Genomic DNA, 25922 nt, shown 5'->3' on the forward strand with positions numbered 1-25922 from the left:
ACGTAACACATTGAAATTAATGGGTTAAAAAGCATCTCATTAATTTCAATGTGCTACACGTGTTTTGCAGCGCTGATTCTTATGCGAGTTATTGTGCCAGAATCAGTGCCGCATTACTACGCGTGAATGCCCCCTTAAGGTTCCTCTAGAAGCTTGTTGGGGTCAGTCTTATGTGTGCCAGAGTATTGGGGATGTATGAGAGAAATCTTGGAGACGGTTATGTGGCGAGCAGAGCGGAGGGGAAAGTCTTTAGAGGGAGTCTATCATTGGCATCAGTGGTTTTGAGCTAAACCACTCATGTCTGAATAGTCTTTATAAATGCTATTCTACTACTACCATTACTCGTTATGTTGTCCTTGCCGTTTCTTTTTAACCTGCTTTATTTCTATATGTAACCCCACGAGCACCCGGGCGTTCCCCAGGGCCTCCGAGCACCTCTGGCGTCATACCTTTAATACCACCCCTCCATTGCTTGTGCTCTATCTGCCCTCCATCTCCCCGGCTATTCTGCAGCATTGTTCCAAGTTCAAATCTCAGTTCTCCAGAGAATTACACCAAAATGGCCGCTCAGACATACGGCACTACATGTGGAAAAGCTTTTTCTGTGAAAAGTGTTGCCGCCACAGTTTTCTGCAGCACTTTTTGCTGCGGTCCACTATGCGGGGCCTTGGAAATAGACAGATTTTTGGTGCAGAATTCTGACAAATTTTAGATCACTGGGACCGCCGCAGATCAGTGGTTTCCCCGTGTCGCCACAGCGCTCACTCACCATACTTGTAATATTGGCTGCTGTGAGCATTGCAGTGGTTGTCCCATAGACAGGCTCCGAGCTAAAATTGAGGACTTATCCTAGCTGTAGATAATACATCAAGTATAAAACTCTGGATAACTCCTTTAAGTGTTTTAGTTTGGAGTCTGGAGCTGGTCATACAGGCGCGCTCATGTCTGCCATGTACCTGATGCTGAGCAGGAGCGGCCCCTGGTAACCAAACCCATCCTGTACAGAAGCAGATGACTGGTTGCTATGGGCAAAGTTTCCCTAACTCTCCCCCAGTGCCCACAGCGACCAGTCCGATCATACTACTAATGTACTAGTCTGCAGTACTAGTACTAGTCCCCCCCCCCCCCCCCATGTGTTTGGCCCCAGCAGTTACACGGGGCCCATCCTGTACTGGGAGACCTACAGAGGCGGCGGCCTGGCTGACAGCACTAGATAACGCGTGTACCTGTGGTGTGGAGGCGCCCTGCGCTGCCTGCAGCTCCCCCTGCCTCTCCCTCTCACTTCGGGGAGGAGCAGTGAGAATAGGCGGCCACTCTACAGCAACAGACACCGCCCGGAAACGACCAAGGAAGACCTGGGGTGAAATCCTGAGATTCGGCGCCCAGGAGCAGCTCAGCAGTCCCCGGACGTGACCTCCACCTTGTCAGGCCCCCGAGTAGCCTCTGCCGTCCTGTATGACTGAGCCTGCGACACAGCAGTGAGCCCTCACACGGTGCCTGTACTAGGGTCTCCAGCCATGTCTGCCTCCCGGAGCCTCCAGCAGTGGTGTGCCCAGCAGTGTGAGGGCTACCCCGGAGTCCGCATCTCCGACCTCAGCTCCTCTTTCCGTGATGGACTGGCTTTCTGCGCTCTTATTCATCGCCACCGGCCTGACCTCATGTAAGTACCGCCCCCTACTGGGCCCAAGAGCTGACAGTCTAGGGGGGGAGATAATCTCTACAGTGGGGGTAATACTGAGGCAGGGCTGCGCCTGTAGACATTACATGGTAGTAATAAGGCGCCCATCACCTGACCCATAACTGGTGACATTTTCTGAAATAAATTAGTTGAACTTACATTAAAATGATTGTTGGTCACCCGTCGTTAACCCTTTATCTACAGGGTATGACCACTGACTATTGTCTGGGCTCAGGGAGGATGTTTGGCGCTGCAGTTGGACGTTTCGCCATTTCTAGCCAGATATCTGCACGTATGTGGCAGAACAATCCAATGTTGAAGCAACTATGGCCACCTATATGGGTATAAGAAGAGGTGTGGGTGCCAAAATCTAGAAATCACTTGTAAATGTAACCCCCCAAAATTGCTTTCGGCACCCCGCCAACGGCTGATCAGATGAGCGCTGTGGCCTCTTCAGGGTTTACGTTCATCCATCTACTGTCTATGTGGTAGTGGCGTTTATACGGTATTGAACTCTGACCCCTTCCCTTGAGTATGATGGAGCAAAATCTCCACCACTGTATAGATGAGGAAGGTATTCAGAGCAATGTAAACAATGAAGAGATGACAGCAAACACACAAGCACCCCAACTCCTACCTGTCGGACCCCCACCAATCTGATATTGGTGATCTTTGCTGGGGGCGGCCATCAATATCCTGAACTCAGAAAACTATTCTGTAATACCCACAAGTATCCCAATAGCAGCAGGTACAGCAATGAACCCACTGCAATATACAGTACCAGGGGATGGGTTGTAAACAAAAGCCAAATTCAGGAGCTTATTGCTGCTAGTTGGTTCACTGTGGGATATCTGCGGAGACCCGACACGTGGCCTTAGGGGTTTTCATAACTAAGGCTAAGTTCACATTTGTGCTATAGTCTCAGTAAGCTATTCTGTTGCAATGTCCACTTTCAGTTTTAAAACAACAGATACCTGACAGATCCCATTATAGTTGATGGGGCCCACTGGGCTCTGTATATAACCCCCGTTTTAGTGGTCAGCCCGTCTACTGTTCTGGTCCTCTGACAGACCAGAATAATGGACAGCCAACGCTAGTGTGAACCTAGCATCAGATGTTCATGGCATATCCACAGGAACGCAGCTCAACTGACATAGGATTGAATGGAGAGAGCCACCCATATGCAGTCTCTTCTCCCATCACAGGGGCTGAGGACCCAAAGACATTGAGGTAAGGGCCACACAGTGACCATGACTCCTATCAAAAACCAAAGCTTGGTCATCCTGTGACTCTTTAACCAATGTAACACTAGGTTCACACTAGCCTTTGGGTCTCTGTTGTTTGGGTCCACATGGGGACCCGAAAGATGGAGACCTGTCTGCTTAAAAAGTGGTTACCCAAAGACGAACGTGGTCCCCACAGATTGTAATGTATAAAACCGGTGGAGAGAAAAGTCCTCCTTACTTGACTTTTCTATCCATCAATTGTAAGCGGAATCTGTGGCGGAGTCTCATATAGAGAATCAAACGTAAATGTGAACCTAGCCCTAGTGAAGGGAGTCTCGTTTCTACCCCTATGGTGTCACCACTTCTAGTTGTAACAAGATCTGGCCCTGCTAGATATGGCATAAAGGAGGATTTCCATGTTCTCCCTAGGATATAGGGTCACTTTCTGATGAGTGTATCTGGATCTGTACATACATATACATTGTAGTCTGTATTTGCCTTGTGCTCTTGTGATTCACACTCATGTGTTATGGGGCGGTGTTGCTTTGCTTGATCATACATGAATCTACAGTAACCACGCACATTAACTATGTGTCATATTGTACATTTTGCTGTATTATTACTGGGTATTGCTCATGACTTAGTTACAGTTTACACTCTGAAATATTCTTATCCCATCTAATAAGGAATGTAAACTAACAAGAATTATCTCTCAGCGATTTCTCTCCCAAACCCTTCCTGGTCTGCCACGTGTCAGATCAGGGGAGGTCAGAGGTCAGAATTTACAGCAAAGTTCAAATACTATTCTAAACATTTTTGGGTGTTTTTGTTGATGTCTGTATAAATATATGCAATAACACATTGTGAGTTAAACTACAGATGTAGCTGAGTTAACCTGGACTTCTGCAAATGGTTATACCGCTGCGGTGCGATATCTGTCTATAAAGAAGTAGTGATTCTGAGAAGCCCCTTTAATTTCACTCCATTACTGAGCTGGCAGTGCTATCCTCCTCCTGACCATTCACTTTCATGCATAGAAGTATGCCAGCGACTGACTGCAAAGTGTGCAGGTGCCTGTAGAGGCGCTATTATGACCTGTGTGTATGGGAATAATAGGACCAGTCTATATAAATAAGCCATCCTAGTATGGTTACCAGCCTCTACAGACCTGAATACATCTTATATCATAGGGCTGTTGGGCCCAGTTTACTGTCGGCCCGCTCTGTCACACCTGACCTGGAAAGAGGTTGTACCCCTGTGAGAAACATTCAGTATTCTGATGGTTGTGGGGGATGTTGGGTGAAATCTCCAGGGTAAGGGTTAATTTTCCAGGTTTTGGCCGGAGCTCATGTAATGTGACATTCCTCCTCCTTCTGCTGACTCTTATGTATTTCTTCTCTCATTTCTTCCTCAGAGACTTCGATTCACTATCAAAGGAGAAAGTCTTTGAGAACAATCGCCTGGTGAGTAGTGGGCAGGACATGGAGGCTGGCTGAGAATGAATGGTGGAGCGGATTAGCTGAGAACACTGTTCTTGTCTTTTCCCTAGTTTTTCTCTATGTCTTCATTAACTCTTACATTTTGTACAATTGGGGTGTTCTGACTGATGTCTGATACTTCTGTAGGTTTATATATAATACGGTACAGTCCTATTGATATCTGCAGTATTCCTATGTTCTAGATCTTACACAGGAGTCAGAGATATGGTCACTTTTCTTTAATAAAGTAAATTGCAAATGCTTCGTTCACACTTGCGCCCCTGTCCAGTGTTTGCCATTCCGCTGGGTTTCCGTCCTCAGCCCCGGTGACAACCCACAGACGGACACTGATTCAAGTGAATGGACTTTAAAGCTGACTGCTGGGTTTCTGTCCCCTGTCCAGTTTTGACAGGAATGCACATCCAAGCCACCGTACGCAAGTGTGAACCGCCCCTTAGTTTGTTTTTTTTCACCCACAGTTTGGATTTATGAAAAAATAAAAGTTTAGTTATCCTTGAAGAAAAAGGATTAAAAGAACTACACACACCTTCACTTCCTTCAGCCCAAAATACTCTCCTATTTTCATATATAAGGGGAATTGATTCTAGAATATACCAGAGCGTAGCTTACACTTTAATAATAGCCAAGCAGTGGGCAGAGGAGCGTGGCTTTGGCCTACTTTTGATTGTTAGGTGTCTATATACTATTCAGTGGCAGTGTGATCAGAGCCAGACCGTCTTTTCTCTTGCCAGTGTGTGTTGCAGGTTGTATATGAGTCTGTCTCCTTATGTCTAATGAATTTTAATAATTTAGTTTCTGTGGTCTACACCACCCTACTTAATCTGAAGGGGAGAGACAAGGGAATAGGGTCTGGTCTCCCACTGTATGGATTGGCCGGGGTCCCAGTAGCTAATCTTATAAATAATAAATAAATTATATAGATTTATAAATAAATAATAAATGTTTATAATTGTGACAACTTTCACACAATTTATATTCTTGTGACAATTATTTGTAGGTATGATTGGAAAAATCCTATATTGTAAACCCATTGATATACTACAGTGCTTTCTGTCTTACATTGGCTTATAAATCTGATTTTCCTAGGCTAAGTTCAGAACTGTATTAGGAATTATATATTTTTTGTTTCGTCATATAAAAATGAAGCATAAGCAGTGCTGGATCCATCATATGATAGACACCAACACCGAACAAAAGACCCCATTAACCTAAAATGGATGTCCATCATTTTACTTGGGGGAAAAAAAACGTAGTTCTGTGTGCTACACAGTTTTTTCTGCCAAATATATGAAATCTGCAAGGTTGACTCGCCTCCGAGCCTCCAAGGTGTATGTCTAGTCTACCTAAGGTTAGGTTCACATCTGCACTGGAGACTCCGCCGCAGAAACTGCCAAAAATCACTTTTCCCTGTACCCCATTATAGTCTATGCGGTCTGTGGGTAACCGCTGTTTTAGTGGTCTGGCATCCGTCATTCCGGAGAGCCCAGTGCAAGTGTGAACCTAGCCTTATAGACAGTATTGGTAAATCTCAGTTACCTGAAGAGCATGACTTTGGTGTTCATTCGATCCCATACATTGGACACAACATTAAATATCATCATTTGTAGAATAGTACGGCTATGTGAACAGGTAGAGCCATGATATGACTAATATCAGTGACCTGCATAGAGAGGAATGCAGGGAATGCACCAGTCCTGTCTCCACTGAAACTGCCATACATATTTTATTTCTTGTTTTATAGCTCTGTATAAATCTCATCTCTGACCGTACTTGTCCCCGTTAGGATGTACACACTGAAGGAATGCTAATCTCAGAAAATGCACATAAACAATCAAAAAATATTCCAGCTCTTTCTGTTTTTATCCCTTCCTTCCGCCATAGTAAACTAAACAAGGATATTTCCGATATATTATTGAAGCAAGGGAAGAAAAGTGCAGAACCTTAGTGAGAATCGATCACAGGGCCCCAACCCTGACCACTGAGCCGCCATATTGCCTTACACATGACATTGTTACTGACACAGGTTTTCCAGACAAACAGCTGAAGTAACAGCACTATATAGTTGGACTCAGTAGAGATTTTAGTGACCTGAAACTGGCCATTTCATTTCCCTGTTACAATAGTTAAAATTAGACTGTGACTATTGCAGTGCAGCCATACTAATGATATACCTGGGGCGTGAATAGTCAGATCGTGGATACAAAGGGGTTAAATGGGACTGTAGAAATATTGGGGAGATTTTTTGATTCACAGTGTCCATGTGCGCTCGGCGGAGGTGTAGACATTCAAGGCATTGTTAGTATCACTTACATTTTTTTGCACAGATTATGAATATCAATGCAAATACAAAAATATTCAGGAAATGTTATAATGTTATTACTTCCGGTATCACACACAGTTGGAAAGACAGGTTTGGATTTTTTTGGCAGACGTCTGGGTGTGTCTGCATGAAACATGTATCTAAACTGGAGAGGTCAGGATTAGCTAAGAGCAGGATATCACAAATGGAGTATGACACACGCATCTGAACAGACGCTCATGAAGGAACATGTTACAGACAGTCTTTTACCTTAAAGCATGTCATTTTCTGTTTAATCCACTTTTAAAGATAGGGTTTACATATAAAATAAAGCACAATCCAGCACAAAAGGTAATAATCATACAACATGTACAGAAATACAAATAAGTAGGGCGTAAGACAGCGTAACAAAAACTCTATTGTTAAAGGGAAGGGCATATTGCTAGGATATGACATCACCTTTTTGATGAGTGGGGGTCCAGTCTGTAGCATCGCTCAATGATCCTGAGAATGAAGCGGCTGCAGTACTGGTCCAGTGTAGAAGGCCTTCCATGGTCTTTACCTGCACAACATCCTCCTGCCAACTACATTTTAGGGGGAACTGCCGCACAGGTTCATTGAAGTAAATGGGGCTGAGTACAGATCCATGTATAGCTGGCCGGCCCAGGAGGACATGGTAGAGGAGACAAGGTGAGCTCTGTGATATATAGGGCTATATGATATTGGAGAGAAGCTGAGCTCTGTGATATATAGGGGTATATGATACTGGAGAGAAGCTGAGCTCTATGATATATAGGGTTATATGATACTGGAGAGAAGCTGAGCTCTATGATATATAGGGTTATATGATACTGGAGAGAAGCTGAGCTGTGTGATATATAGGTATATGATACTGGAGAGAAGCTGAGCTCTATGATATATAGGGGTATATGATACTGGAGAGAAGCTGAGCTCTATGATATATAGGGGTATATGATACTGGAGAGAAGCTGAGCTCTGTGATATATAGGGCTATATGATACTGGAGAGAAGCTGAGCTCTATGATATATAGGGTTATATGATACTGGAGAGAAGCTGAGCTCTGTGATATATAGAGCTATATGATACTGGAGAGAAGCTGAGCTCTGTGATATATAGAGCTATATGATACTGGAGAGAAGCTGAGCTGTGTGATATATAGGTATATATGATACTGGAGAGAAGCTGAGCTCTATGATATATAGTTATATGATACTGGAGAGAAGCTGAGCTCTGTGATATATAGAGCTATATGATACTGGAGAGAAGCTGAGCTCTATGATATATAGGGTTATATGATACTGGAGAGAAGCTGAGCTGTGTGATATATAGGTATATATGATACTGGAGAGAAGCTGAGCTCTATGATATATAGTTATATGACTATAACTTGATAATCCTTTCAGTGTTGCTGCATATACAATATATACAGGATTTCATTTAGAGTCCTGCCTTAATCCGTCTGTCCATAAAACAGCAATATATTGTATTATGTTTATTGGGGTACATTCACATGCAGATGTGTGCAACTGTATAAATGAGGCATGGAGACATCGATGCATATTCTGCATATGTGATGAAGCTGCCACATATGAATATATCCGTTCTAATCCTTTGTGCTAATATGTGGCGTTGCTCTAAACATGGCCTCCAGATTCTGAGTGATCGATTGCCAACCATGTGAGTGCTGTAATTCCTAATTATAAACATCAGCAAAATGCGATGATGTCAGGGCAAGACGATAAAACCACACAGCGCTTTGTTAACAGTACTGACTGTTCTGCAGCAAGTCTATATGTGACGGGGTGAATAACTTCACCGTATTCATGTACCAAAGACTATATGACCTGAAAATGGACATCCATGACCACAGGAGACCGCTTATGGTTGAGTTTTATGATTCAGCTTCTTAATTGCCAATTGGTTTAGTACTAATTGTTGTTATGAAAGGGAATATATACAGTCAGAAGTGTTAGATATATAGATAAATGAACTAAGTTTCCCAAAACTCCGCTATCTGAACCCAGGGCTGTGGAGTTGAAGCCTGGACCAATTTTGGGTAGAGTTGTAAAAAAGTTACCGACTTTGGCCTAATGATACATTGATTATTTTTAATTAGATTATACAATTATGCTTGTTGTATGTTTCGTTTCATGGGAATTTATTATTTGTTTCATGAATTGGATTTTTATTGCCGTCAGACATTTATGAAGGAGTTTGTGCAGGATAGTCAGAGTTGATATTGTAAAAATCCAGGCACCTCGGCCTACAGACTCTACAACCCTGTGTCTAACTTGCCTCGGGGAACCTGTTTGAGTAAAGATGCTACTCAATCTGCTGGCAGCGTATTATAGAGCAGGAGATGCCAATGGAGGCCAAAAAGTGCTAGGCTGCTATACGTGGATATACTGCAAAAGTAAAAATGATATGGAGCGCAGCTGACTACGCTATCGTATATAATAGTATATTGTGCAGTATATGTTGCTTTTTACAATAAGGGCCTATGGATGATGCTTATACAGTGGGATCTGCCGCAGGCTTCAGCTGGATGTGTATATGTCAAACAGGCTATTAAAAGGGCTGTCTGTCGCTAGTAATTCTCATCTTACTGATCCTCTGCTATTCCTTATCAGCAATTTTATGGTGTAAAGTATACAAAATGTCTATGTAAGTGACAGATAGTGCTGCCAATAGTGCGACATGACCTTGAAAGCTGCTGAAAAGCTCAATACACCGTCATGTAACAGCAAAGCTCCACTCCAGGTCAGACAGAAGATATAGCTGCGCCTGGTCCTGTAACTGTAATAAGGACTGTATTACAAAGGTACAGCTTAGCCCTATGTGCTGGTACATGAGCTTTACTTACCTTACTGGCTAAGGTCATGTTCACACAGTTTAATATAACAAACTGAAAAATCAGACAATGAATCTGCATCCAAAACTCAGCTTGTTTCCCAAGGTAAATTGTAATATTACTCACTGTTTTGGTGCTGACCCGCCTTTATTGGACAGGATTGTCAATGCTGATTTATAGGCTTGCTGAAAAGCGCCATTTAATAAACACCACTAACTCTCACGAAATCCATTGCCAGACAAGTTTGAGGCATTTTCGACCCTGATTCTGAGACTAAAAAAAAAACCTCATTGTGAACATATGGCTATGGTCCCTCAGGACATGAACAACGGATTAGCTGCTATAAACTTGCTGGCTGTAATCCTATGTTGATGTACAGCCCTAGTAACTGGATGAGGCTTAAACAAGTCTTCTGACCAGCAAAACTGCTTTTAAAGGGATTGTGCAGGAATGGGTAGGACCTGGGTAGCGATTGCTGCAGCAACTAGTGAGTGACATGAGACTGAGCTCTGTCCAGTGACCGCCGTGGGGTAAAGGTGAGAAATGAGTCAAATAAAGCCCTCAGACAGCGGGCATGCCGCCTCGGTGTAATAGTAAGGCCACAGACAGAAATGGAGATATCAGGGTCAGGTTGGTTAGAAGATGGAGGGAACACAAGAAGTTCAGTTCTTGAAATATTCAATTCCAAGAGAAGACACGATGTTAGAGACAGCAGAGAGACAGTCACTGGAGTTCTGTAGTAGTGCAGGGGTGATGTCACAGGATGAGGTATATAGTTAGGTATCATCAGCATAAAGATGGTATTGAAAGCCCAGTCTGTTGATGGTTTGTCCAATTGGGACTGTGTACAGAGAGATGAAGAGGGGGCCTATGACTGAGCCTTTAGAAACCCCAACCTTAAAGAGGACCTTTCATGGTTTTGGGCACAGGCAGTTCTATATACTGCTGGAAAGCTGACAGTGCGCTGAATTCAGCGCACTGTCGGCTTTCCCGTTCTGTGCCCCGGGTAAAGAGCTATCGGTCCCGGTACCGTAGCTCTTTACAGTCAAAAAGGCGTTCCTGTCAGTCAGGTAGGACCTTCTTCAAAGCAGCGCCTATCGTGCTGTACTGTGTGAGCGGGGAGGAACGCCCCCTCCCTTCCTAATAATACTCGTCTATGGACGAGCACTGTGCTCAGAGATGGGAAGAAAAACAACATAGAGGGTGATCACTGAGGCCAACAGAGTGGAGCATAGTGAGGAGGAGTTGGTGGTCTACAGTGTCAGATGCTGCTGAGAGATCCAGAAGAATGACGCTGGGTTCACACTGGCGCCTGGAGTCCGTTCTGAGCTTTCCGTCTTCTGCATGCAGAAGACGGAAAGCTGTCAGACCGGGTCCAGCCGTGTGCGCTGGTGAGCGTTTTATGCTCTCCACCACAAAACCGTTTTTTTAAAACCGGACACAGAGTACTGCATGTCCGACTCTTGTGTCCGATTTTATAAAAACTGTTTTGTGGCGGAGCGCATAAAACACTCACTGGCACTCACGGCCAGACATCTTTCAAACCCATTCAAATGAATGGGATTGAAAGAGTCCTGCAGGTTTCCGTCTCCTGCTCAGTTTTGTGCAGGAAACGGAAACCTGCATGAACGGAGACCTGGGCGCAGATGTGAACGAGCCCTGAGTGAATAGTTCCCTTTAAATTTAGCCATCAAGATCGTTGGAGACTTTTATGAGGGCCGTTTCTGTAGAGTGCAGGAAAACCTAATTGTAAGGGATCCAGAAGAGAGATGGCGGATTAGGTGGGAATATACCAGGCGTACCAGGAGTTAGAGATGAAGGGGAGGTTAGAGACGGGTCGGTAGTTGGCAGAACAGGATGGGTTGAGGGAGGGTTTTTTCAGTAGCGGGGTTATAACAGCATGTTTGAAGGAGGAAATGATTCCAGAAGAAAGAGAAAAATTAAAAATTTTAGTACGGTTAGTTGTAACAATAGAGGACAGGACCAAAGGAGGGATGATGGGATAGGAGCACTTGTGCAAGTAGTGGGGCGAGAAGAAGAAAGGAGCTGGGAGACTTCTTCAGGTACAGGGTCAAATAATGAGATTCACAATAAGGAGTAAATGGAGGGAAGGGAACAGATACTGCTTGGAGATTGGGTTATTTCCTGATGGATGTTGTCAATTTTGTCTTTAAAGTACGTGGCCATGTCTTGAGCACTGAGATCTGTGTCAGGTACCCGCACCTGTGGCGTGAGGAGGGAGTGAAAGATGTCAAAGAGTCGTTTAGGGTTATTGGAGAGAGAAGAGATGAGAGCGGTGAAGTAGCCTTGTTTGGCGAGGTGAAGTGAAAAAAATCTCGCCATAGACATTTGTCACATCTTGAGCATCGCTGAAGAAAACGTGTTTGAGGAGTGTGCCAAGGTTGTCGGTGTCTGTGTTGGGATTTTCGGACAGTCAAGGGTGCTACTTTATCCAGGGTGTTTTTTAGTGGCATTGTAGTGTTTGGCGTCCAGTTCAGGACAGGAGTGAGAAGAGATGGGAGACAGTAATGACTGTAGGGTATCTGAGAGGCGCTGTGTGTTTACAGGCAGTAAATTTCTGTATGTGCAGTAGGTCGGTATATTTTGCGAAGAACAAAAGCCTTTGATGGTAAAGGAAAGAAGGTTGTGCAGATAGCCTTTACCAAATCTCCACATGCTACATTAAACACCCGCTACATACATTCACCTCCACTGCACGTTTTCACTATAGCTTGTAACCAAAGTAAGTTCCAAAAGGAACATTTCAGCAAAAACTGTTTCAAAAAAAGGGGGAACTCTGAAAAACCTGCTTCTATTTCCCCCCCCTGTCCTGTGTTTCTAAACTGTGTAGCTGTGCTTTCAGGTTTGCCAAATCCATGGCATTGATAGGAGCTCCGGAGAAGCGGTGTATGGGGCTGAGAACTATATTTTGTGTCATAGACTCACAGTGACATTACACATGCAGAGCAGATACAGGAAGCGTACTGCATGAAACATCCTGCATCGTGACACATGGCTGATCCCGGTGTCATACTGTGCTTATGACTCTGAGACTAGATAATAGATGTGCAAAAAGGAAGTACAATGGAGATTTATCAGGAGGAAAAAATATAAAGTCAGTTTTACAAAAGTGTGCATTGGTGTGTTTTGTGCCAATTCATCATACATTACACCATTTTTGATACATTTGGAGCATCTTCAAAAAGGACCTTTCACCCCCTCCACCAACTCCAACTCTTTGCAACCATCAATAGGTGCCGCTCTACTGATTCTGGTGCAGTTGGTATTTTTTCTCCAGCCCTTATCATTCTTGAGCTATTGGTGCAGTTACCGTAATTTCTGCAACTAATATGCTAATTAGGTAATATACTGTCAGGTGGGCTGTCCTGGGCTTGAGCAGATCCGCCCACTTGACACTACAGAGCTTATTTAACATTTTAAGTGCTGAAATTAACTGCTGCAGTTGCAGGGACGTTTTTTGCTTAAGGAAACTAAAAAGTTGAGTCAGCTAGCACAGTGAGAAGAAGTCCGATATATCTGGTGGAGGTTTCCTTGTCCTACAACCTCGTGATCATAGCTTGAGGAGAGGAGGAGAAAGTTGGCTTGGAATATATCACAACCTAAGGCAGGGCTGACCGCAATTTCATGACTCTGCCACTTTTGCCTTCAGAGAAAACCTTTATCTTGCACTGCACCCAAAAAAAAAATGTGATACTCTTCTTACCAATCCCCCTGGATGTTCCCAGATCTCTACTGCTTGTTTGCATCTCGACACTTAAGAAATGCCTCCCCAAGCACTGGCAGAGGGTCAGCTCTGCAGCCACTGACTGAATGGGTATTTCCTGTATGATGGGACCTGAATGTAGAGACCAGCAGGGATTCAGTAAGCATCAGAATAGGATGTCAGTATCACATGTTTTAATTTTCAAAACTAATTGTGAACCCTTTGAAAAAATTTTCACTGTTGCAAAATCCCATTAAGAAAGATATTTTATCAAAAAATGTAGGCCATCTTTTTATTTTTTACTTTGTGTCACCCCCATCGCCACTTGTGGATATACTACTCATCATCATTGCAGAAGTCAACAAGAACAGTGAGGACCTTCCGTTCTTAATAACACTAGACTTGGGGAATTGCTACTTTAGTGACTGCCCTTTAAGGAGTTGTCCTGCCTGTAATGTGAAAGAATGGGATTAGTATGGAGAGATGATGGTATAAGTCATTACTATTCCTGACCATTTTAGCTTTACATTATATCTAAAAAAAAAAAACAAACAGAACTGCTTTTTCCTGTTTTCTCAAGTCAGCAGATTTGCAGACCAAAACAAAAGATGCTTGTGTGAGGCGACAGAGCGTGCGGGATTCTGAGCGTGCAGTAATTCCACTTGGCCTTGGAAGGGAAATATTAGCAGTGTGCTTGAAAGCAAAATAGAGGCAGGGCATGTGCCAATATGAATCGGGCCATTGTTTCCAACTGTCACAATCGCTGCACTTTATTCCACAAAATGTGACATAAGGAGCGACTCAGCTGCTGCAAATTGTTTCCTGATGTGTAAGGCTTTGTATCTTGTCTGAAAACAAACCCTGTGAGACAGGAAGAGAGAGGCAGACCAAAAAAATAGTGCCATATGAGTGCAGGATCCGATTGTACACAGTTTGTTTATAGTCTGTAACCATGGAGACACATAGCTTATCACAGGAGCTGCATATACACAATCTACTGTAGCTTTAATGAAGTCTATTTGCACAGCTTCCTTTTTTTTTATAATAACGGTTTGGATATTATAGGCTTTATATGTGAGTTTTTTTTATTGGAGATCCTAATAGAGGTTTTCGGGAGACCTCAACTTCATATTAATAAATCTTCAGTCTTTTTGTAATATTATATAGTATATAAAGTTATGTTGTCATCAGAAAATGTATTATGTGTAAGCGAAGGCAGGCAAATATATATTTCTAATATGGTTAGATCTTGCCTCCAGTTTCCAGCGTCGTCTGACTTCCTTCCTAATGTTTCCTGTATACCTTAATAAGGGCGTTCTCGCCGCTGCACATAAATATGTATGACTGTCCTGGGAAAACAGTGGTGGCGGCAGAGTTTATAGAAAAACAAGCTCAAGTTTGACTCCGTATTTGCTGAGATGTCTATTTCTTGTCATGACCTTGCTTTTCTGATTTTTCAGCTGTTTTTGTACTATTATTAGTGATGAGCGAACAGCGTTCGATCGAATATCAGGCTGCTCAAGATATTCGATTCCAATCGAATACCACAAGGCAAACGCACTAAAAATTTGATTCCCCTCCCACCTTCCCTGGCGTTTTTTTGCACCAATAACTGTGCAGGGGAGGTGGGACAGGAACTACAACAACGGAGGCATCGAAAAAAAATCGGAAAAAGTGATTGGCTGGCTAAATCCAGTGACCTCCACTTCATACGAATGGTCGATTTCAGATTCGGTTCATATGAGATTGTGAACTATGTGACTGTGAGACAGGGATAGATGTACTGGCAGGGTTAGCAAGGGATTACCTTTATTTAGGTGGGAATGTTACTCAAACAGCTCTTTGGGGCTCTATCTGGTCGGGATCCCTGTCAGCTTGTGTTATGCGGGAGCTGACTTTTTCTCATAGGAATCATTGACCAGCGTTGATTGGCCGAATTCCATACAATCTACAGCATTCGGCCAATCAACGCTGGTTCTGCCGGAGGAGGCGGAGTCTAAGATCGGTCCACAGCAGTCTCCATTGTGGTCCGATCTCAGATGTAGCAGAGCTGGCCGTGCGCTGAGCTCTGCTGCATCTCAGATGTGGCAGGGTTCAGCACACACTCAGCTCCGCTACATCTCCGGTGTAGCAGAGCTCAGCGTACGTCCAGCACTGCTACATCTCCGGTGAAGCAGAGCTGTGCGCTCAACACTGCTACATCTGAGATCGGACCACAATGGAGACTGCTGTGGACCGATCTTAGACTCCGCCTCCTCACAGACGAGCCTCCGGCAGAACCAGCGTTGATTGGCCGAATGCTGTACTCTGTATGGCATTTGGCTAATCAACGCTGGTCAATGCATTCCTATGGGAAAAAGTCAGCTCCCGCATATCGCAAGCTGACAGGGATCCCGTCATAATACAGGGACTTGGGCATGTTAGATGCCCCCAGACATGCTTCCCCTGCTGTCCCACTTGCATTGCAGAGGTGTTGGCATTGCAGAGGTGTTGGCCTGGGGTGTGATAGTGGACTTGGTGACTCTCCTGAGTCGAAGAGTGGGTTCCCCTGAAACGAAGCATTTTCCCCCATAGACTATAATGGGGTTTGATAATCGTTTGAATAGTTGAATATTGAGGGGCTATTCGAAATGAATCTCAAATATTTCACTGTTCGCTCACCTCTAATTATTATCTTATTTATATTGTCCATTATCTTGTCACTAATTTCCAACCGTTACAGATGTTCTTTGTTATCCTTCTCAGATGTGTGTGTGTGTATATATATATATATATATATATATATATATATATATATATTTATATATATATTTTATATGCATTCTTATATGTGTGTGTGTGTATTTGTAGGCTTTTGAAGTGGCAGAGCGTGAGTTGGGAATCCCAGCGTTACTCGATCCAGAAGACATGGTGTCCATGAAAGTGCCAGACAGGCTCAGTATCATGACCTATGTATCCCAGTACTACAACCATTTCCGTAACTCTAACCCAGGTGATAGCATTGTAGGTAGTGATGGTGGTAAATTCCTAAATACCATGACCATATGCATGACCTTTAATTCATTTTTCCATCTACAGCAGGTCTCCCTCAGCTGAAACAAACCTCCCCGTCGGAACCTGAACATAGCCAAGATACAGTTCCCCAGGTAAAAGAAGGGACTGGTTTACACATGGGAGTAGTGACAGTGCACATAGAAGCACCGCAACGAAAAATAACATGTCACTACATGCAGGTGTTGCTGTGATATCAGTAAGGCTGGGAAATGATGACTGTGGACTAATATATTATGGTTTTGACATTGTAACTAGGACAATCTGGATACCACTAGTACTGCCACTCGTGTGGCTCTGAGCAGCACCTGTGCCATATGCCAGCAACACGTACACCTTGTGCAGCGATACCTAGCAGAAGGAAAGCTGTACCACCGGCAGTGCTTCAGGTAGGCGGCAGACTTATTTTTGCATGCCATTCCTTGTTGCTATTTCTAGATATTATTGCTCTTTGTAGATGTTTTGCTTTACAACCATTGAAATCTGCAAGTTTTGAAGATGTCATTTTTCTGCATTCATCTATTCCTTGCAGCTCCATTATGTCTCACCTATGGCTTCAGTATATTTGAGAGCTTTGTCCTATCACTAGTATGTAGTAATAGGTTTATCTGATACGTTAGAATGAATGCACATTCTTTGCTTTGCAGGTGTAAGGAATGCTCTGGTACTCTACTTCCTGGCTCTTACCAGCCCGGTCCTCAGACTGGCACATTTGTGTGCACCCATCACTACCGGCCGCGGCCAGGCACCAACAGTCCTGAGTCTGTAGAAAAAGGTTCTGTGGAAAACAAAGCTCTGTCTCCTCCAAAGCCACGCACACCACCAAAGCCACCGCTTCCCAGCAAACCACAGAAAGAACCAGATAGTGACAGCTTATCAGATACACGACCAGTGCCAGCACCAAGAAGAACAAGTGATGTGACACCACAACCTCTGCCACGAGCACGAGCAGTCACAGGACAAAGCCCAGCAAGACCAACAAGTCTTATGAATGGTATTATAATAAAATCTTACTTTGCTGAAGACCTATTAATCCCATACTCCTGATCCAACTGTTCATGATCACTTTCTGTGTCTACTTCCTGGTCCCTCCACCATTCTAATGCTAGGTTCACACTAGCGTTCAGGTTTCTGGCCTTTGGGTCTCTAAGGACCAAACTAAGACCCTATCGCTTAAAAAGCAGTTACACGTTGAAACTCATGGACCCCATTGACTATAATTGGGTCGCCAGGTTTCCGACGATTTTGCAAGGAAACCGGCAGAGAGAAAAGTCCTCCTTGCGGGACTTTTCTCTCCGCTGATTTTATGCGGTGGAGTGCTCAAACACTAGTGTGAACCTATTGTAAGCCTTATTGAACATCAGTTTGATCAGCCACATAACCCCTTTAAGTACAGTATACTTAACTTTTTTTTTTTTTTTTAATCCCATGAAGGTGACCAGCAGGTGGCGACTCCCCCAGTTCCTAAACCAAGAGGCAGACCAAGGTCTTCAGATAGGTAAATACTACTGTTTAGAAGTTAAAAAAAAAAAAATCAATGTCCACAAGCTCAGGATGTTGAAAATAAAACAATTATTTGGGGGCAGTTGCCCCATGTGATCTCTCTGAGGATTAAGAAAGTATATTTCTTTTTTTTTCTTTTTTTTTTAAGTCTTATTTTATTAAATTTTTACAAATTTTTTACAAGTACAACTAGAAAACAATATCAGAAAAGTAATTGAGAACAAAAATCAAGAAAGTATATTTCTGTGAACCAGAATTCAGGGCTCTCAATCCATTCCTGTGGCGGTCAGATCAAGGCTCACATAGGAATGCTTTGAAGAGTCTTGATCTCTTATTTACTGAAAAACAGTTTGTGAATCATCAGGTAGGAAGGGAGGTCATGTATGGCAGCGGCAGTCCTAATATCTACAGAGTAAAGGGAATTATATGGTTTTCACACAGCACAGCAATGAAGTACCCATTTACAAATAGGGGACCTCACAGTAATTGGGTAGGGGGCTTCTTTAAGACGTCCATGTGAGCAGAGAGGTGACCTAGTGGACGTTTGTGCGGTGAGCACTGAATACATTACTAGATACAATGCATCATAAGGGAAGTTATGTCAGCCAGATGCTCTATTTAGTATGCCTGGATGGACAGGGGGGCTTGAGACCAAATAAACTGATGACAACCTTTTCTGACCATGCTTTTAATGTCTTTTAAAAATGACAAATGTTTTTAAAATGGACTACCTTGTAAATCATAGTTATTCCATGAATTATTGAGTGTTTGTGATGTCCTTTAGGGAAGAGGAGGGAAAACGTCATAAAGATCCACCTTGGATTTCCTTGGTGGCAGCATCTGAGCCTAAAAAACGACCTCCCCCACCCCCTCCACCAGCAGTACGGAAACAGGATGATTTGGAAAAGAACACCAAATCACCAGAAGAGAAAACCAATGATTCTTCTTCACAGTCCAAACACTACAACCCCTTTGAGGAAGAAGATGAAGAAGAGGAAGGTGACAGTATTTTAAAACCAAGCCATCCATGGTATGGAATTACCCCAACCAGCAGCCCAAAGAGTCGAAAAAGACCAGCACCGAAGGCACCAAATGCTTCTCCTTTGGGTAAGAAAGTCTCTAGTTCTCCTTGTCTTACTGCCAGATATTTTTACTTCTTATCTAGAATATTCTTTTTCTTTTAGTGAATGATGGTTTTAGTACCAAATTTCAATTTGTACTTGTCTTATTTCTGTCTGCAGCTCGCCATTCTGGTCATCTTACTTCTCGGCTGTCTCATTCAGAGCCTCCTTCAGGCAGCCCTTCACCAGCCTTAAGCACAGAGAGCCTTCCGACAGCATCTTCTACAAGTCATCATGATTCAGAAAGTGTCCCTAAGAGTTCTTCAGAACCGACTATTAACTCCCCCACTACATCTGAACCACCACATGAGGGGGGCACAGAACTCCTCAATCATTCCACAAATAGTAACCATGATCATAGTCATTTATCAGCCAACACTAGCCTTTCATCGTCAGGTGATCTAGCCAGTACTAGTGAGGTACATGAAAGCCAGTCCCCTGAAAAGAAAGACTCCTCCTGTGATAGCCTTCAGACTAGCCCAAGCAGACCGGCTCCACAGCCCCCAGATCCAGATACAAGTACACCGCCAGAAGCCAAGCAGCCACCAAAGGTATGGTTATTAAACACATCCTCTATAGTGCTGCAGTAAAGTTTTTATTCTATCACTTTAGTTTCCAAGGTGTCCATGAATAAAATAAAAGAACTAGACATCTGTTTTTGCTGTAGTAGCAGATTAGAAAACCTTTTCTATAAATACGTCTGCATTAGTCTGACAGGCAGCCTGTAGGCGTAAGACATATTGGAAAACACATCTAGTTTACCAGTAATACGCATCATTTATGCACATCAAGCAGCTGCTCTGTGAGCCAAGACTTGTTAAGTCTGTCATTTTCTCAGTACTGTCTCTTTCAGGTTTCATGCAAAGAAAACCCTTTCAATAGAAAATCCTCTCCAGTCACCTCTCCCACTAACAGAAAAAGCAAGAAGGGTCCAAAACCTGCTCGTCCCCCTGCACCAGGGCATGGCTTTCCACTTATCAAACGCAAGGTGAGGCAAAGTAAAGTATATTCTGTATCTACTGTGGGGAAGGTAGCGCGCGGTAGAAGCAGTGGAGGGGACCCAACCAGTCAGAGACAGGGACACAAATTTTGCAGCAAAGCGGTTTATTTAAGAAAAAAAGCTAAATTAATAAACCTTTATGTCAGGTACAAAAACGAGCAAAATAAAATGCAGCCTTAACTTCAGGCAAAATAACGTCAAACAAAATCCTGCTCGTCTGAGCACTAACTAAACAGAAAATACTAACTTTACATGTGGCTTACTACCAGCCACACGAATCAACCAAAAAAACTACTGTACTGTATCAAAAGGCTCTCAGTATCAGGACAGACCCAGGCACCTCCTCTCCTCCCAGGATCTGCCCTGAAGTGCAGGCTCTACAGCATTTTATGGCCCAGTAACGAGCCTATGACCCACTCCTGGGGATGAAACCTATTCCAGACGGGCACTGGTCTACACATAAGTCAGGAATCTGGGTCTGATCTAGGAGGACTCCAGCCCTTTGCCTTTCACCTTCTCATACTACATAGAGCTATAGTGAGGTATGTATCTAAACTGATCCCTGTCGACCTTCAGGTTCAGGCTGATGACTACATTCCAGAAGATGAAATTCAGATGGAGATGGAAGCCATTGAGATACGACTAGATGCCCTCGAACAGCAGGGAGTGGAGCTTGAGCAAAGGCTTCGCAGGCTGGAGAATGGTGAGCAGGAGCAAAATGTGTTAAACATTGAATGGATGTATAGTAGGTTACAGGCTGTAATCCTCTTCTTTTCTTTTTACAGAGTCGGAAGAGGACAGTTTGTTGGTGGACTGGTTCAAATTGATCCAAGAGAAGCATACACTGGTACGCCGAGAATCTGAGCTTGTGTACACGTGAGTATATTGGATGTGAATCTGTGTGTTGGGTCGTAATGGGGGGGATGGTGGAAGCCTGTTTACTTTACAGGATGTTGAAATGGGAAAAAAAGCTTCCAATAACCCTTTTTAGTGTCCTGATCCACTCCCTGCCCCACCAAATATGTCCTATCATTTGACCATAAGTGCCAATAAAGACACTGCCCTGCAGTTTTGGAAAGAGTCTTTTTCAAGTCTGCCAATATACTGACATTTCCAATATTCATTAACTTAATCCATCCATGTCTATTCAATGACCTTTCCATGTAAGAGTTGTTTTGTACTATACTCTTTGTAGTACAGCATTACTAATACTGGAGACTGGATGGTAGTAGTAAGGGAAAATTAAGATGATCTGTCGGCACACTGTGTTAGACAGAGCCCTTAAGGGTAAGTTCACACAGAGTGTTTCGCAAGGCAGATTTTGACGTGGAATCTGCCTCAAAATCCACCTTACTCCAACTTACTCACATTCATTTCAATGAGAGTCTCTAGCAGTTTTTTTCCCGCTAGCAATTCTTTTCAGCTAGTGGGGAAAAGAAGCAACGTGCTTTATCTTCGCACAGATTCCGCGGCTGAGGCTCAAGTCTCACTCCGGATTAGGCCCATTCATCCAGTCCTGATCGGGAGTGGGATGTCACGAAGGAAGCTAGAGTTAACACTATGCTGTGGATAGAGAAGTATGTGTACTAGAAACGCTATACCCTTAAAAGATTTGACGACCTGTGATCCCTTTCACTGGACACTCTGGGCCTTACCCCAAGGGTGCTCCTTGCGGAAAGGTTGTTTTTAGGACTCGCTGACTAGAGCAGGTAGGATCCTGGTGGTTGGTAGCGCTTCTTTACTTTCCTATTACTCATGCTTTGCCTCTATTTTTCTACTTTGACTGTCATGTTTTTTCTGTATACATATGATATGGCTGGCCCCCCTAGGCTTATATTTTTCAGCCTGAGCTGTACTAACCTCATAGGTCCGGCGACACAAGAGACCTTTGCCTTGATTTGTACAACACTTACCTTGAGCTATGGTTTATTGGAGAGGCGGAGAGAAGAAAAAGTATGCATGGAAATACAACTTCATAAAAAATGCCTAATTTTAAAAAAAAGTGAATCCTTGCCCACGTAGCCTGACTGACAAGCTCCTTTTAATGTAGCTTGTACGGAGTAGAGTGAGACTTCAGCAGCAGCAGGGATGGAGCGACGTGGACAAGAGCCTTCCCCACCCCCACCAATTCTAGTTCTTAGCATCTGTTAATAGTTACCGCTCCACTGATTCCAGCACAGTTGGAATTTTCTCTCTAGCCCCCACCACAAGCCCAGTCGTTTGGTACCTGGTATACTATGTAAGCTCTGTAATGTCAAAAAGGTGTTGTCAGGCAGGGGGCATGATTCAGAGCTCCAATCAGAGGCAGCCAGTGTCAGAGCTCAGAATCACACCCCTTGTCTGCTCCTGCCGTGACGCCGCCCTTCTGACAGTACAAAGACTAAATAGCACATCAGGCACCAAAACTAACAGCATTGATTGCTCAGGAATGGTGGGGTTTAGAGAAAAAATTCCAACTGTGCCAGAATCAGTGGATCAGCAACTATTAATATGTAAAGAGCTGGAGTTGTTGGAGGTGGTGAAAGGTCCTCTTTAAGTTAGGTGGGCAGAGATTAAGTTGGCACAAAAATGGATTGAGATTTAATTTGTGAATATACTGGACACATGAGCCCTCGTCTTCCCTTACTGAAATCATAAAATACTTTAATATCTGGGGTAGATAACCATCCTGACATGGATTTTCAAGTTTAAAATATCTATTTAAAAATCTATGCATATTTGTATTGTGAAACCTGCTGACATATCCTCCATAATGTGCATATAGCCCGTGGTCTATTACCTTATGAAGGGGAGAAAACAGGTATCATAGAATATATTACAGGGTGTATCTCGATGGATTCCTGTTCATAGTGTAGGCTGTCACTCGATGGGAACAGAAGGATATCTGCATGCTTTAAGGATATTTCTGTTTTGTGTTTTTAGCATGAAGCAGCAGAGTCTTGAGCAGCGTCAGGCTGATGTCGAATATGAGCTTCGTTGCCTTCTCAATAAACCAGGTTAGTCACTAAAACTCTACAAAGTGGTTTATTTCCTAAAGTCTATGATTATGTGAATTTTCCTTTTCTGTTTGGCTCTGTTCACACTACCGTCACTGGCCATGATAGCAGGTTCTGGTATTTCTGATGGCACAAATCGTGAAATCTCATGGCACCAATGTCAATAGAACCTCAAAATAATATATTCACTGCATTGGAGTTCCTTAACATATGAGCATGGCTTGTAAAGTGGTGTGTGTGTGTGTGTGTGTGTGTGTGTGTGTGTGTGTGTATATATATATATATATATATATATATATAATAAACTACATTACTGTTGCTTAACTTTAACACTCAGTGACATGCTTGGTGGCTACTAAAAACCTGGTTACTCTCTACAGAGAAAGACTGGTTGGATGAAGATAAGGAAAGAGAGCGGGTACTAATGCAGGAGCTGGTGACTCTCATTGAGCAGAGGAACGCTATTGTCAAGTGCCTGGATGAAGACCGGCAAAGGTATGAATCCTAGTATCGTCTAGAAATATTTCTGCTGTACAGATGGACTTTGGGGTGTTCATAAAACGGAGGGTTGTTGGCTTAATTCATGCTGCACCTTGTCATGAGGTAAGCCCATTTTCATGCCTAAGTGCAAATCTATGCCGCCTCCATGCTAGCGTTGATTTTAATGTCATTTACTCGGCTTATATGATGGTGAATGTGGTGCGGATGACGGCCCAGACCACACTCACTTCTGGAAAAATGGCAAGGCTGGCGCAAACAAGGCCACTTGGAAGTATTTTGGTCAGAGGGGTCCCAAATCACATATCTTGAAATAAATATGGCATAAGCAGAGTGTGTTCCCCCTGTACAACGCCCATAACTATACCTTATAATACCTACAATTTCATACAGTTTTTCTACATCCAAAACAATCATCTATCGTGCAATATTCCACTGGAAACATATATGTCCACGTGGAACATGGCATGTAAAAGTTTACCCTAGGACAAGACATCCTCCATGATACAGTGTAAAACAGGCACCACTCAGCTGTAGTAACTTTCTGCATCTCCTTGCATGCCCTGTGATATAGGCTTGAGCTCACCTTCCCCCTTTTTGGCTCCTGGTTTGGTTATATAGGGCACTGCATGTATTACAACACCACTTTGTCTTTATATATGCCTTGCACGGATCATAACTGGTTAGATCATTACAAGTCATTACCTGCTTAATATAATAAGTATTCTGGATCTCCTTTGTAATTACAGACAAATGTAAAATCATTTTACAACCTAAATGCTCAGAACACAGAAACCGGTCATTAAATCAGCGCATGGAAGTGTCACCCGCCTATTAGTTCAGGATGAACTGATCTATAAGAATCTGCGGGAATGTCCGCACATACCAGAAAACAAATCTGTCCTAGATATATTACATGCAGATATTCTGCGGACTCGCTTGGCATTTCATGTAGCTATGTGAAGTGCGCAGTCATGTGGATGGGATTTGTTCCAATTTTTTGACACTGTAATACTCACAAATCTGGATAGAAAATCTGTTTCACATGAAATAAGGGAATGGACATTTATACATATTGGCTCATCTCTGCTGGTATATCATGGCAATAGTAGAGAAAACCTACATGCTGGACCATAGGATGATTCACTGACATTGTGTGCTGTTGTGATTGTTCTGCAGGGAGGAAGAGGAGGACAAGTTAATAGAGGCAATGCTCCAGAAGAAAGGTAAGTGGCTTAATGGAAGTGCAATTGTCTGCTTCTAAGAGATAGCAGCTGTGTATAGTAATGGGTAAGAACACAGGATATTACATAAGCTATAGGTGGTGAAGATGATCTGTAATGGGCTAGTGGAGAAGGTGACTGGACATAAAAACACATAGATGTCCCCGCAATGCACTCATGACATGAACCTATCCTGCCGATGCTGCATTTCATTATGTTACATACTGTTCCATACACATTTATGGAAATGTATTTTTATGGAAAGATGGGTTTCACTTAGATGGGCAGACTTCTTGCACCTCCTCCTTAAAGAAGTTGTCTGAGCGCTCCTTTATCATGGTCTCGGCAGTGGAGAATCTGCTGTAAGTAATGACGTACCAGGACACGACGTTCTTCCCTTCTCTGGGTTGTCGTTGTGATGGAGGATTGGAGAAAGCTCTCTGCCAGTGACGAAATATAACGTACAATACAAGCTCTAGGACCATGGTGACATTTAGAAAGTATGTGAAAGTAAATTTTAACTTTTTTGCTTCATTTCTCAGACTTTCACACAGATTCTCATAAGAAGAAGAAAGGGAAGTTCAAACCAATGAAAGTCCTCAAGCTCCTGTCACCAAAACAAGACTCAAAGACAAAGAGCCCAAAGGACAAATCTCGGCAGTCGGAGGATGGGGCCAAGAGGTAGATCAGGATTGAAGTGGAGATGAAAAGCAGGACATTCTCTCCATCTTTGTTGAGCCTCCCCTTCCAGCCAAGACTGTGCTGACTGTCTCACAAGGCACAGAAAGGCAGTCTCTTAATACAGGACTTGGAAGTCCAGGCAGATGTAACTACACTGAGTCATGACTTGGCAGATGAGGCTTGTACGCTGCATGGGAGTTATATGACGTGACATACAAGTAATCGTATGTGCAGCGATTGCCAGAAGCCGCTTCTTCACTAACTGTATGATTCTGTTTGAGGTAAAATGAGTTGGCACAGCTTATATACAAGAGTATATACTGAGATTTAGCCACATCTTTATGTTTGTCTCAGAATAACTACATAACTATGGACGTAAATTATTCCAATGATAAGGTCAGCAGAAGTTGATGATTGGTGCGTGTACGTGTTCCAGTCGCAATCCTTGATTTATTTTCGCTATTAGAACTTGGTTAGCGTTCTACTAACTTGGAACTTGTGTCCATTGAAGTCATTGGTGCAGCTGAATAATACATGGACAGGCAGGTTC

General features: G+C 43.2%; 1 protein-coding gene across 1 annotated transcript; it reads left to right on the plus strand.

The window, feature by feature from the left end:
* Positions 1–1501: 1501 nt before the first annotated feature.
* Positions 1502–25699, plus strand: MICALL1 (MICAL like 1). Its single transcript, XM_075286809.1, has 16 exons — positions 1502–1660; positions 4319–4367; positions 16150–16291; positions 16378–16445; positions 16609–16739; positions 16998–17344; positions 17785–17848; positions 18638–18960; positions 19095–19525; positions 19828–19962; positions 20551–20677; positions 20760–20850; positions 22897–22970; positions 23351–23465; positions 24648–24694; positions 25234–25699. The coding sequence occupies exons 1-16, from the start codon at positions 1518–1520 to the stop codon at positions 25374–25376; spliced, it is 2430 nt and encodes an 809-aa protein (XP_075142910.1). The 5' UTR covers positions 1502–1517; the 3' UTR covers positions 25377–25699.
* The last annotated feature ends 223 nt before the right edge of the window (positions 25700–25922 follow it).

Source organism: Leptodactylus fuscus, chromosome 9 (genome assembly GCF_031893055.1).
Source record: "Leptodactylus fuscus isolate aLepFus1 chromosome 9, aLepFus1.hap2, whole genome shotgun sequence".
Taxonomy (NCBI): Eukaryota; Metazoa; Chordata; class Amphibia; order Anura; family Leptodactylidae; genus Leptodactylus; species Leptodactylus fuscus.

Coding starts and splice junctions, on each gene's coding strand:
- MICALL1 (XM_075286809.1), top strand. CDS start 1,518: ATGTCTGCCTCCCGGAGCCTCCAGCAGTGGTGTGCCCAGCAGTGTGAG. Junction 16,292..16,377: donor TTTCCGTAACTCTAACCCAG/GTGATAGCATTG, acceptor TTCCATCTACAG/CAGGTCTCCCTCAGCTGAAA. Junction 22,971..23,350: donor TTGCCTTCTCAATAAACCAG/GTTAGTCACTAA, acceptor TACTCTCTACAG/AGAAAGACTGGTTGGATGAA.